The sequence below is a fragment of the Neovison vison genome, chromosome 2 (assembly GCF_020171115.1).
Source record: "Neovison vison isolate M4711 chromosome 2, ASM_NN_V1, whole genome shotgun sequence".
Taxonomy (NCBI): domain Eukaryota; kingdom Metazoa; phylum Chordata; class Mammalia; order Carnivora; family Mustelidae; genus Neogale; species Neogale vison.
In genome coordinates this window covers 7,129,553-7,143,734 of record NC_058092.1, presented here as the reverse complement: position 1 = coordinate 7,143,734, position 14,182 = coordinate 7,129,553, and the positions used below count along the sequence as shown (strand labels likewise).

General features: G+C 47.8%; 1 protein-coding gene across 1 annotated transcript; it reads right to left on the bottom strand.

Moving 5' to 3' along the window:
* Positions 1–1,841: 1,841 nt before the first annotated feature.
* On the bottom strand, positions 1,842–12,436 carry RBP7 (retinol binding protein 7). Its single transcript, XM_044237123.1, has 4 exons — positions 12,364–12,436; positions 4,990–5,168; positions 4,759–4,860; positions 1,842–2,090 (listed from the first exon to the last, which is right to left on the bottom strand). Exons 1-4 carry the CDS (start codon positions 12,434–12,436, stop codon positions 2,040–2,042), a joined length of 405 nt encoding a protein of 134 aa, XP_044093058.1. The 3' UTR covers positions 1,842–2,039.
* Between the last annotated feature and the right edge of the window lie 1,746 nt (positions 12,437–14,182).

The following is a 14,182-nucleotide window of genomic DNA, read 5'->3' as shown; positions in this document are numbered from 1 at the left end:
GTTTCCTCACCACCTGATTCTCAAGTTGGATGTCCATCTGTCAGCTTAGCTAATACACTTACTACCTGATTCGATCCTGAAACAATTTCAGAGTCTTTCTGCTTGGTGGGGTCACCCTATCTAATTGAACCCACAATCGCCCTCTGACTTTCTCTGGTTCTAAAGTCTCTGCTTAAATGGTCAAAGTAACAAGTAGGTTTCTGTTAGTTGAAACAGGAGTTAGATATGATGCTTGGACTTTAATTTCCTGTTGAATTCTGTCATTATCTGGGGTCTGTAAGCTCCTTCCAGGCATAGACCTTTTCTGGGCTGCTGTCCAGCTTAGAGCCTAGCACCCCCTCTGCACTCCTGACTTCCCTTCCCCTGCACTGACTCTGAGATCCCGCAGTCCCAGCAGTCTGAGCTAGTTGCTCCCTCCCAGGCCTCCCTGAAACTATCCCCATGTCCTTTCTACTTCTCAGCCAAATGTTCCCTGTCTGTATTTGGTCACCTCCCCTGCTTCCACACCCCCGGTGTCCTTGGCTCAGCACCAGCCCTGCCCCTAAACCTACCTCTCCAGGGACAGACCAATCTGCTTGACTTCTTGCTGCCTCGGACATCTCAGTGAGCGGCCACCACTCCCTGGACCCTGAAATGTCTCCTGCCTTCACTTTCCAGATGCCACCCTGTTTCTACAGCCCCTCTGGCCACACCTGCTAGTGTACCCCTTTGGGCCTCCAGTTTCTCTCTTTTCACTTGGAACACAATGTCCCTAGGGCACCTTGCTGGCTCAGTCGGTAGAGCTGCTCTCGATCTTGGGGTTGTAAGGTCGAGCCCACCTTGAGTGTAGAGGTTACTTACAAATAAAGTGATAGGGGCCCCTGGGTGGCTCAGTCAGTTAAGCACCTGCCTTTGGCCCAGGTCATGATCTCGGGGTCCTGGGATCAAGTCCCTGACATCATCTCCCACCAGCCTGGCTCACACTGAGCACAGGTCCCTCAAAATCCAGAGCTCATTCTTCTGTTTGTGTTGCCTTCTTTCTGGTTGGCTCTGACCTCCCTTCTTAACAGCTGGAGGAACCCAAAACAGGGTGTCTTCCTTGACTCCTCCCCTTCCACCATCCCTACGGCTCATAGACTCATGGACCACCTTGGACTATGGACTCTGCATCCTAAATGATTAGCTATTTCTCTGCAGCCCTGAGTCCATTCACTGGGTATTTGGGACTGGGGCTGTGGCTGCCCCTGACCGTCACCAGCTCACACGGGGATTTCTAGCAGTGCTTTCTAAACTGGCTCCCAAGTTGCATGCCCCACCTACCGTCCTTTCTCCCCTGTGCAGCTGGGGTTCCCTTCTGTGAGCCAACCTGGATGTGCAGATCTGCTTAGAGTCAGGCACCATCTCCCTATGACTTTGGGGACAAATCTTAGCTCTGTCACCCCACCTTCCAGATTCTTTATGACAGGCTCCCTGCTGCTTCGAGCCTCCTCTGATTTCTCTTACCACTCCACCCACACACGCCCACGCTCCAGCAAACGCAGTCTTTCAGTTCCTCCAACACCCTCCAACTTACCCCCAGCCTTTTAGCTAGAATGCTTCCCGATGCTTCCCGCCCACTCGTGCTTCAGTTCTGAGCTTAGAGACCCCCCCTGCTACCCCCAAGCCCTGCCGCCCTTGCCCGTCCCCAGAAGTCAGGTGCCCCCCCTGAGCTCTCATAGTTGCCCGTACTTAACACCATGGTTCTGATGCTTGTTTTGTCCTTTTCTTCACTAGACTTTGAAGACAGAATTACATCCTGTTCGTTGGTGTGTCGTGGTGCATTTTTTCAAATAATAGGATACACTAATTAGGAGGGAAAAAAGTCGGGGTCGTTGGACAGGTTTATTGAAACGGGGCCGTTTTGCCACAGTCTGAGTAAATCACTTCTGGTACAGGCTGTGGGACAGCTCTCCCACCACAGGTTCCTGTCGCCAGACCAGGACAGACGAACATCTGTTCATTTGGGGATAGATTTCAACATGAAGCTGCAGTCGCATGTGGGCTCTGGGGCTGGATACGGCTCAGGCTCTCTGGAACGTCTGTTTGCACACTTGGCCTTCACAGAACATTTCCTAGGGACAAGGGGGAACAGGAGGAGAAAGAAGATGCGTGGGCAAAGTGGGTGACGATTATTATTATTACTCACAACAGTGCTGACACGAAATCTGCGGTGTCTTTTCCAACTGGGTGTCCAACAGTTCAATTAGATTCTGACGCTAATGACCCAGAGCTAGCACAGACCCCACAGGTGAAGGGCTCAGTCCCCAAAACTGCCCCTACGTCAGACATCAGTCACAAGAAGCCCACCCGAACTCCTGACCCAGCAGCTACGAGCGGGATTCCCATGACCCCCTCCTCAGTTTCAATAATTTGCTAGAATGGTTCACAGAAACACTCTTTACTTACACTTATGGTTTATTATAAAGGATCCAACCCAAGAACCGCCAAGTAGATGCATAGGACACAGTGTGTGTGTGGGGGGGGGTGCCGACCTTCCAGGCCGCCTCTGGGAGCGCCACCTTCCCAACACATCAATGTTTTCACCAACTACGAGGCTCTCCAAAACCCTCTCGTTTAGGGGTGTTGGTGGAGGTTTCGTTATATAGGGATGATTGACTAAATCTTGGGCCATCTGGGAGACCCCAATCTCCAATCAACTCATTAGCCTACAGGAGACACTCATTGGAGATTCCAGGGGTTTCCGAAACCAGGCACAAAGACCAAATATTTATTTTATATTATATCACAGCATGGACGGATTGTCCTATGAGTGGCCTCAGAGGAAGGGTCCCTCTATTCTCGGCTTGGGCAGAGTTCACGGATATGCCAAGAAAAGACAAATGCAATTTGAACATTACTTCTTACCACCAACAAATCTGTATATCCTCAAACGTATTTGGTGTTTTCTTTGAAGTTCCATATTACATTTTTGTGATGGCATATTGTTTATTTATTCTTAATTTTGTTTCTATCGTCAGAAGAGTGTAAGATTTATCAATCTAGGATTTTAAGATAAGGGCTCTAATTTTGTTTTCACTGTTCTGGCTTGGAATTCATGGACATTGAGGCAAAAAAGGTGTAGAGTTGAAAGCACACATTTTTATCAGACCTGGATTTGCATCTCCACTTGGCAGCCATGGGGAATTTCTAAATCTCAGTCTCATTTGTAAATGGGAAAAATTGTGTCCCTTTCACAGGACTGTCTTGAAGACCAAGTCAGATAGTGCATGCAAAGATTTAGCACAGTAACTGAGCCCAAAATCATCGCTTGAAAAATGTAAGCCATTCTAATATATATGGCAGGAAGCAACTCTCGTTTAAAAAGCTAAAATTGGGGCGCTTGGGTGGCTCAGCGGGTTAAGCTTCTGCCTTCAGCTCAGGTCATGATCTCAGAGTCCTGGGATCGAACCCCGCATTGGGCTATCGGCTCGGCAGGGAACCTGCTTCCCCCTCTCTCCCTGCCTGTCTCTCTGCCTACTTGTGATTTCCGTCTGTCAAATAAATAAATAAAATCTTTAAAAAGAAATAAAAATAAAAAGCCAAAATCAGGGCACCTGGGTGGCTCAGTCATTAAACGTCTGCCTTCAGCTCAGGTCATGATCCCAGAGTCCTGGGATGGAGTCCTGCACCGGGTTCCCTGCCCAGTGGGAAGTCTGCTTCTCCTTCTCCCACTCCCCCTGCTTGTGTTCCCTCTCTCGCTGTCTCTCTCTCTCTCTGTCAAATAAATAAATAAAATAAATAAAAAGTTGTAATTAAGACTTGATGTACAATTTATACCTTCTCTCTTTCTTTCTTTCTTTCTTTCTCTCTCTCTCTCTCTCTTTTTAAGCAGGCTCCACACCCAGCACAGAGCCCAATGAGGGGCTTAAACTCACAACCCTGAGATCAAGACCTGAGCTGAGATCAAGAATCCGACACTCAACTGACTGAGCCACCAGACACCCCCATACTTTCTAAATTATATTTAGAAATTATTGATTAGCTTGAGTTATAATTTGTATCTTCATGAAGTGCTAGTGGCATCAGCAAGGAGATGACCTTTCAGAAGTGAGTAAGGCAGCTATGTAGAGAGCGGCAATGATGTGCGCGCCTCCGACAAGGGTCCCCTGAATTCTTCCTAAGGAAATAAATCCATGGATGCAAAAGGCTCTGTTGATGTGAATTTAAGCAATGGCAGAAAATGTCCCAGAACGATATTCCTGGACACTGAGATTATGGAAATGTTTTTTTAAAATGATAGTTCACCAACCTGATAGAATAGTATGAAGCCAGTTTACTACTTTATTTTATATATATATGTATATATACATATATATAAAATATATTTAGGTAATGTAATATACACATATATAAATTTTCTTATTTTTCTTTTTTTTTTAAATATTTTATTTACTTATTTGAGAGACTGAAAGAGAGAGAGCGAGAGAGAGCAGGGAGCCCAATGTGGAACTTGATCCCAGCACCCTGGGATCACGACCTGAGCCAAAGGCAGACGCTTAACCCACTGAGCCACCCAGGCGCTCCTCTATATTTTTTTCAATTAACACATCATGAATTCAACAGGAAAATTATTTTGAAACCCGGAATATGTTTTGTCGTAAATGAAAAAGCAGAATACTCCGCCAGAGACCAGAAGGTGACAGGCCAGACTGAGAACAGTGGGCTGGGATGGTTTCATTCCACGGTCATGGTTTCACCAGCATCATCTCATCGGATGTACGAACACGGTGTGGCAAGTACCAGATGGAGTTTGTCCCCTTCAATCCAATGGGTCCAGCCTCTGTTCTTCTTCTCCCCCTTCTGGACACAAGTGAGTCTGTCATTGCCCCAGGTGACCAAGCTCTGCGTGAGAGAGGGGACAGACAAGAGACTGGTTTGCCGCGGCAGGTCCTCAGCGGGTGCTAAGAAGGCCGAGTTAATCTTGGAAAATCGAGAGCTTAGATTATCATTTGAAAAAAAAATTTTTTTTACCTTGCATTTCCTGTTATCCAGACCTTTATTATCCTCATCAAATTCTTCTCCGACTTTAAAGGTAACAAGGTAGTTCCTCAGGCTGCTGTATGTGTGGATGCTAAAGGAATCCCCGTTTTGCTCAATCACTTTCTGTGGCTTCAGCAACTTGGCTATCTTGCGGGTAGCAAAGTCAATACCTTAAAAGACAATCTTTATTTATTTATTTATTATTTTTTAAAGATTTTATTTATTTGGGGCGCCTGGGTAGCTCAGTGGGTTAAGGCCTCTGCCTTCGGCTCAGGTCATGGTCCCGGGGTCCTGGGAACGAGCCCCGCATCGGGATCTCTGCTCAGCATCCCCCCGTCTCTCTGCCTGCCTCTCTGTCTACTTGTGATCTCTGTCAAATAAATACATTAATAAAATCTTTTTTAAAAGTCTTAAAAAAAAAAAAAACAACCTTGAACAGCTTTCAGGGAAGAGTCATTGGCCGACTGTACCTCCGGTAATGGAAGAAGCAGTCCTGGGGTTGGAGAAGAGGATAAAGAAGCCGAGGGGACAGCACTCTGACCCAGCCCAAACTCAAGCACCGCAACTCAGCCTTCGTCCGCTTCATGAAGTTACACTTGGGATTAAGACAGCATTTGTTATAGACAACTGAGGAGTCCCTGAACTCTACTTTTTTTTTTTTTTTAAGATTTTATTTATTTATTTGACAGAGATCACAAGTAGGCAGAGAGGCAGGCAGAGAGAGAGGAGGAAGCAGGCTCCCTGACGAGCAGAGAGCCTGATGCGGGACTCGATCCCATGACTCCGGGATCATGACCTGAGCCTAAGGCAGAGAGGCTCTAACCCACTGAGCCACCCAGGCGCCCCTGAACTCTACCTTTGAAATTAAGAATACACTTGATGTTCATTAATTAAATTTAAATAAAATTTTTAAAAAATCTTAGGGGTGCCTGGGTGGCTCAGTCATTAAGCATCTGCCTTCGGCTCAGGTCATGGTTCCAGGGTCCTGGGATGGAGCCCCGCATCGGACTCTCCACTCAGCGGGAAGCCTGCTTCTCGTTCTCCCACTCCCCCTGCTTGTGTTCCCTCTCTCTCTGTCTCTCTCTGTCAAATAAATAAATAAGATCTTAAAACAAGCAAGCAAACAAACAAACAAACAAACATGTTTTAGCTCACTGTGTAAAGTCATAATGATGTAGGAAAGATGTTAGGGTTCAAAGCCAATGGCCAAGAAAGAATTGTTGAAATGTCTTTGGTGCAAAATGGTACTTTTATTAAAGCACAGGGACTGGGCTTGTGGGCAGAAAGCACTGCACTGGGGTCATAAGGAGTGGCCCGTTAAATACTTTCAAGTTGGGAGGGGTTTAGGGATAGAGTAAGTCTCCCAGGTACTTCAGAAACAAGGTTTCCAGGAACCTGAGGGGGCTAGTTATTGTTAGGAGAAGGTCATTTATTACCGTCTAGTAAAAACTCAATCATGAGACCCTTCAGATGTATACTGGTGGGTCATATGCTTGGAGGATGATCGCCAATTTGGATCTTGAGGGACAGAGAAAAAGGAAGTTTCCATAGGAATTTTATATGTTAAAGTAGACATACAGGATCCTGGGAGTTGGGCTAAGATTGCCTTTCACCCTTAGCAAGTGTCAGCATTGAGGTATCTGAGCTCCCAGGGGAAGGTCACTCTACCTGTTTCAAGGACTTAACAATGGACTCTAGGAAGAAAGGAAACTGAATTTTTCTTTTGCCTTTTTTTCTCACATCAATAAGAGATGGTGAAGACAGGAGAGCAGGCTAATTCACAAAACGTACTTATTAATCAACTCAAACAACTGCATTTAAAAGGAGTTTTAATTTTTTAGCATAATATAGGATTATTATAGGATTTCTACCAAAGTCTCCTTGCAATAGAATGTTCTTTGATAATGTTTTTATCACGATAAAATATACCTAACATAAAATTCACTATTTTATCCAATTTTAAGGCATACAGTTCAAGGGTAGTAAGTAGATTCACAATGTTGTCCAGTCACCACTGTTATCTGATTCTAGAACTTTTTCATCCTCCTGAGCAGAAACTCTGTTCTTGATGGGGCTTAGGTCATGCTCCCCCCAAAATATGGTAGCTTGGCATATGGAGTAGTTGGAGCTGAAAGAATTTGAGGAATGGTATGTGGGAGAACAGCTCTCGGACCTTCCCCTCAGGCAAGTCCTAAGACCCTCATACCAGGGTGGCCTCTACAACGGAGGTTAGGGGCATCCTTATTTCGGAAACCACGGGACACAGAGGAGAAACTGAAAACAGCCCTTGCTAATTTCTAAGTTTGCTTTTTATGTTTCAGTTCTAGAATTTCTATTTGTTTCTTTCTCAATTCTGCTGTGTTACTTTGTATAGATTCTGATTTCTTGCCATAATTAAGCTCAGCTTAACTGCTTCTTGTTCTATTTCGGATAATCCCAGGGTCTGGAGACTCTGTTTCTGTTGTTGGTTGTTTCTATGGATTCTTGCTATCAGGGTCTTTTAATTTTTTTAACAGCTTTACTGAGATATAATTGATGTACAAAAAGCAGTTACATATTTAATATGCGCAATTTAACGTGTTTGGACTTCAGCAAATACCCACAGTCACGGCAACAGACAGAGCCACGATCACCGTGACAGAGCCAACACCTTCCAGAATTTTCTTGTCATGTGTTTTTGTCTCCTTAGGTACTTGCTTGACTGTGATTATTTCCTGGGTATTGTTTCTGTAGAGTGTGCACGTAGAGCGGGCATAATGTTCTCTTCCTCCAAAGAGGGTTGATTTCAAGGCCACCAGCTATCTGGACGCATCTGAATTCAAGTTCAAGTCTTGAGATTTTTCTGGGCCATCAAGATGATTCATGGTGAAACTACACTCTGTTCAAAAGCTGTTTACTTCCAGGTCTCCCTCCCTTGCTTCTCAGGTGCAGCTTTTCAGAATCCCAACCCAGAGTATGGGTTTACAGGGTTTACAGGTTTTCCTGGCTGACTCAGGACTCCCACTTTTTTTTTTTAAGATTTTATTTATTTATTTGACAGACAGAGATCACAAGTAGGCAGAGAGGCAGGCAGAGAGAGGAGGAAGCAGGCTCCCCACTGAGCAGAGAGCCCAACGTGGGGCTCGATCTCAGGATCCTGAGATCATGACCTGAGCCGAAGGCAGAGGCTTTAACCCACTGAGCCACCCAGGCGCCCCAGGACTCCCACTTTTGCCCCCTACGGCAATCCTGTGCAGCTCCCCCGACTGCAGCTTAGTTAGACAAGCACCCTGAAGAGAGGAGCCACCCTAAGTGCTGGGCTCCCCTCTCTGGATCCTTATTCTCTCCTAGACCTTGGCATGATAATTCTTTATCATTTTGGTACTCTCTCACATTCTTTAAGAAGTTCATATACGGGGCGCCTGGGTGGCTCAGTGGTTAAAGCCTCTGCCTTCGGCTCAGGTCATGATCCCAGGGTCCTGGGATCGAGCCTCACATTGGGCTCTCTGGTCAGCGGGGAGCCTGCCTCCTCCTCCTCTCTCTCTGCCTACTTGTGGTCTGTCTGTCAAATAAATAAAAATCTTAAAAAAAAAAAAAGAAGTTCATATACACATAGAAACAATTCAAGACCTTGCTCTCTTCCTCCAAAAAGAGCCCCCCCACCTTGGTTTGTTTTATTTTGTTCTGCTTTAATTGCTTTTAAGGCTACTAGCTGAAAATCCTTGTATAACTTTTGACTCCCTCAACACTTCACTACTAAGAGCCTCCTAGTGACGGGAAGCCTTCCCAATAGCACAAACGGTTAATACACATTTTGTGTGTTATGTGTATTAGATGCTGTATCCTTACAATAAAGTAAGCTAGAGAAAAAAATGTCATTAAGAAAATCGTAAGGAAGCGAAAATACATGAAGAATTCTATACTGAATTTATATTTTTAAAAAATCCTCATATAAGCAGACCCGCCTAGTTCAAACCTGTGTGTTCAGAGTCAACTGGAGTTCCATTCTGCAGTTGTTCTAAGGACCACCTGACACATCAGAGAGCAGCATTTCTTGAATTTTAATTGGCGTCTGAATCACCCGAGAATATGGTTCGATGCCGATCGTGATGGTCTAGATCTGGGGTCTGGGGTGAAGCTCAGAGTTTACAAGCTAAGAGGTGCCTGCTAGGGGCGTCTGGGTGGCTCAAAGGGTTAAGCCTCTGCTTTTGGCTCAGGTCATGATCTCAGGGTCCTGGGATCGAACTCCACATTAGGCTCTCTGCTCAGCAGGGAGCCTGCTTCACCACCACTCCCCACCACCTGCCTCTCTGCCTACTTGTGATCTCTCTCTCTGCCAAATAAATAAAATCTAAAAGAAAAAAAAAAAAAAGAAGTTCCTGCTAGTTCTGAGTAACAAAACCCTACTCTTCGCTGGTCCTGAGCCCCTGATCTGCCTCAGGGAGACCGGGTAGACCCTGGAGTCTGTGTTCCTTATGTCTTTTCGATCGCTTTCTTCCCAGCTTGTGAGGAACTGGCAAGAGGTTTTAAGTCTGATTTCAGTTATCGTATAAAATGCAAACGATCTCTTGTAATTGAGATACTTAGAATATCAGATCTGACCCAACGACCTCGGTTAACAAAAGGGGAAGCTAAAGGAACTGACAAGTTATGTAACTTTGATTCGTTGACCCACAGTCAACGGTGAAGCTCGCTGGGCTTCCGGTGTGGCGCTCTGTTACCCTAAAAGGCCTCTCTATTCCAGAAACCCTTAGCGCCCTTACAATTCTTTTGAAAAAAAGATTGAAAGTAAGACTTATGTGTGTTGTCAAGATCCAGTATTTTTCTGGAACCTGAACCAAAAGTAAGAATAGGGGTTGTGAGGCAGGATGCTGACTCAGTACTACACGGGTTCATCCTCTGGGAAGGAAGTTGCATGATAAATAAATATGTCGAGTAAACAAATAAATAGCCTGTTAGCTTCTAGGATTGAATACGGTGGCAGATCATTGTTAAGCCTCCACTGACATCATGGGGAAAAAAAAGTATCAAACAAGGAACTCATAGGAGAGCATACAGAAAAGCAAGAAAGTATGGGGACAGGTGAAGGATGGTACTAACACTGTGTGAAAAACACTTATTCTGATGTGCGGGAGGCTGCTTTGTAATACCAGACGGACTTAGCAGAGGATGTCTTCCTGTACTTGGAATGGTGACTCTGACTCCATTCCCTTTTGCCCTAAAAGCCAGGGAGATTGTCACAAACACAGTACACAGCAAGGCAACATTCAAAGCCATCACCTGACATTTTGCCTTTGTCCCCCACACAAGTAGCCAGATCGCAGGCGGATAAATTAGGGAAGAAAGCACTTATGGTCACATGTCACCACTAATTTGGAGGTGGACAGGTAAGTAACGTATGAGGACCTATCACCTTTGGGAAACATAAGCATTCATTCCTACTTAGGAATTGGAAACAGAAAGGAAATGAGATTCAGGTTGAAGGGAGAGCAGGATAAGACACCCCAAAGTATTGCCACTCTGGCATACAGGGGAGAAGGCAACCGGGAAGAAGCCGACAGAAGGAAGCTCTCTGCCTTACTCCATTTGCCTAAAAGCAGGACATAAGTTTGTAAAGTTGTCCCCTCGCCCCTCTGTTACAGGACAGGCAGAAGGTAGGGAGACAACTCCAGACTCTTAGCAGCTGGGAGATGGCCCCAGAAGAACTACATAATAAACCTTCCCAACCAGCCCCTATTTTCTGTTGGTCTCCCCTTGTATTGTTAGTTACCTTCCCCACAATTGGCCCCCTACAAACTCAAAGTCTCTGTCTTGTCACTTCTCTACAGAGCTACTCCTTGCTAAGGTGCTCTACAGCCACGTTCAAGTTCCAAGGGCTCCCAGGTGCCCTCACGGGGCAGGGGCAGCTGACTTCCGGTGGTTAATCCATCTTTCGCTGATCTAATTCACAGGACCCCAGCCAGCGAACCTAGGATGGGATGAACAAAATATTCCTTTCCTTTGCTACAGGGTTTTATGGTGGCCTGAATCAGAGTTAGCTTGAGAAGCCCCCCACTTCCCTACTTAGTGTGAGAAGGGAACAGAAGCCTACCAAAAGCACCCAACTCTTAAAAACACACCGGGACCACAGAACTGTACATTTCAAAAGGGTTAAAATGGCCATTTTTATGGTATATACATTTTACCTTTTTTTTTTTAAAGAAACAAATCGGACCCCTCCTTCCCTCTCAATTTATAGATGGAAGAACAGACCCAGTGTCAGATAAGGAGAAACCAGGACAGCTGCCAGGTCCCCAGGCTCCCAGCCCCTCTGGCCACTGACTGGCATGACTTAGGGGAAGGTGCTGGGCACAGAGGTGCTCTGATGCCCGCATCTGAACAATCACAGTTGAGAGCTCTACAAACTGGGAACCCATAAGGAGGAGAGGCATTCTACCCGGGCCTTCTTGAAGCTGCCTGGGAAGCAAGGTCATGGGTCAGACCCCGGCACCCCTTACATACCCCAGGTGGGCACCCCTTACATACCCCAGGCGACCACAGAGTCCCTTTACCACCCGCAGACCAGGCTGCCTGCTATGCGCTGGGGGGAGCAGGGCCCGGCAGGGTGGGGGTAGAAGCGACACCTCCAGGCATCCGCCACCGTCCAGGGCTGGCACTGCACCCTTGCGGCTGAGCGTGGGTGACCACCAAGGGGTCTGGGTTTCTTGACCCCCCTCACGCCCTCCAGGGGAGAGGGGAGGTCAGAAAACTGAAGATTTCCAAAGCGGTTTCAACTCTAGCCGGCACCAGAGTCGCCCGGTGCGGGGCGCGGGGACCTCGTGCAGCGGAGTGCCGCCCGGAGCTTGCGACTTGGAGGGCCGGCGACCTCCGTGGCAGAGTCACCCAGAGCCCCACCGCACGCCCTCTCGCCGGTAGGACGCCCATCGGACCCCGGAGTCCTCCGGCGAGGTGGCCGGCGCCTCAGCCGTCCGCGGTGGGGCGGGAGACTTGGCCAAGGGGAAGACAGAGACCGACGGGGGCAGAGGCGGATAGACCCGCGACGGGGGAGCAGAAAGGAGGCGGACGGGGAGGGGGATGGAGGATGGACGGGGAGGGCGTGGACGCAAGGGGGGGTACAGGGAGAAGGGGGCGGAGGACGGGGACACAGGGAGATGGAGGGACAGGGGGTTGGGGTGACACTGCATGGTCGGAGGTAGGGACACAGACCGGGGAGACTGGGAAACAGGGTGGGGGGGGCAGGGGGTGGACGGGAGGGACGGAGGACAGGGAGACCGGAGGGGAGACCAGCGGAAGAGGGGACGGGGCGCCGGCCGCCCGGGGAGACGGACGCCCCGGCCAGGCCCGGCGGCCTCCGAGCCGACCCCAAGACGGCCCCTCCCGCCCTACCTAGGGCCACCATGTAACCCTCGAAGTTGTCGCTGCTGAGCAGGTTCCAGGTGCCGCTGAGGTCGGCGGGCATGGCGGGTCAGCGCGACCGCGGCCGGCGGGAACTCGGCTTGTCTGCGGGGCCGGAGACGCGGGCCGGCGTGGGGACCGCGAGGGGACAGCGGCGCCGGGAGGAGCTGAGCCTCTGACGCCCCCGCTGGGAAACCCTGCGGGCTCCGGGCTCCGCTCGCGCCCCGGGTTTTCTGCCCCGCGCGGCCACGCCTGCTTCCCCGCCTCCCCTCCTCCCCGCGAACTCAGCCCAGGCGCGCCCCACGCCGTGTTCCCGGCCACGCTTCTCTCCGCCCGCTGGGAATAATGACCAAGAGAATCCTTCAGGCTCATGGCATTAATTAGCGTTTCTGGCCCATAAACCCAGCTCTGTGGTCTCTCAGTATACACAGAGGGTTGATCTCGCACCCATCGAGCCGTCCTGGGACGAGTGACCATCTGGCAGCTCTGACAGGTGGCAGTGGCATCGCTGTGAACCCGCTGGCCTTTTTGCCTGCTGGTTACCTCACCGTCATGAACTGGCTGCTGGGATTCCAGCCAGCACTTCCACCTTCCAGGTGAGGAGGAAGGGGCAAAGCACCATCTGCCATTATCCCTTCATTAGATTCCTGCTCACCGTCATTGCCATAGCTGTCACATGCCCCTTGTAACAGCCCCTTGTAACAATCCATCAGCCTGAGGAATCTCGCAACTGGGGTTCAGTCTTGACAGTAGAGAAAGATGGGAACGTAAGCTAACCCAGAATATTAGCCACAAACACCAACCATATAGGCTGGCTCCAAAATTTAGAGTCTATTTCTGATCTCACCCACCAGCTCCAGACTCAATTATGTATTTATATTTAATATATAGTAAAGTTTTATATGTATCTTAAATATTGATACATTTTTCTTTATATTATTTATTAATATCAATCTTTAAATATATTTATATATTAAAGGTTTTTTTCATTTTATTGTGTTTTAAATAGGCTCCACACTCAATATGGGGCTTGAACTCATAACCCTGTGATTACGAGTCGCATATTCTACCAACTGAGCCAGCCAGGTACCCCAAGATTTTATTTTTAAGAAATCTCTACACCTAGTTGGGGCTTGAACTTGTAACTTGGAGACCAAGAATCGCACTTTCTACCAACTGAGCCAGCCAGGCGCCACAGACTCAAATATATTAATAGTTAACATTTATTGAGTGCTTACTGTGTATATTATCGTTTGTCACAAAATTCTGCTTTTCCGGTAGTTACTTTGTTATGTTCGTTTGACAGACAAAAACTGAGACAAAGAGAGCTTAGATAACTTGTGCAAGGTCATACGGTTTGTGGAAGGTCTGGATTCAAACCCAGGCACCTTGACTTCTGACCTCCTGTGCCACCTCTCACTGCCCACTTGATGTCCCCACTTGGATGTCTGAAATGCATCTCAAACTGAGTACATCCGGGACGGCAGGCAATAGTTCTTCACTTTCCTCCTCTCCATAAACCATATGACTGGTTCACCAGTCATCTGGTAGCTCACACCAAAACCCCAGTGGATAGCTGTGGATTTCACTCTTCTCTGCTCATCCGTTCCAATCCATCAGCAAGTCCTGTTGGTTCTACTATCCTAACCCGAGCTGCTGTCACGTCTTGCCTCCTCCCTGGACTTGCTACTTCCCCTCTGATCCCATCCAAGCGTAGTCCAGCCTGACGCCAGGGCAGGCTTTTGAGAAATGTAATTCAGATCTTCTCACTCCTCTCTTTAAAACCCTCCAGTTTAGTCCTATTTTTTTT

Excerpts from the sequence above, each read along its gene's own strand:
- RBP7 (XM_044237123.1), bottom strand. The coding sequence starts at position 12,436 with ATGCCCGCCGACCTCAGCGGCACCTGGAACCTGCTCAGCAGCGACAAC. Across the intron at positions 5,169-12,363 it reads GGGTTACATGGTGGCCCTAG|GTATTGACTTTGCTACCCGC; the intron begins GTAGGGCGGGAG and ends TTGTCTTTTAAG. Across the intron at positions 4,861-4,989 it reads TGGATAACAGGAAATGCAAG|AGCTTGGTCACCTGGGGCAA; the intron begins GTAAAAAAAATT and ends TCTCTCACGCAG.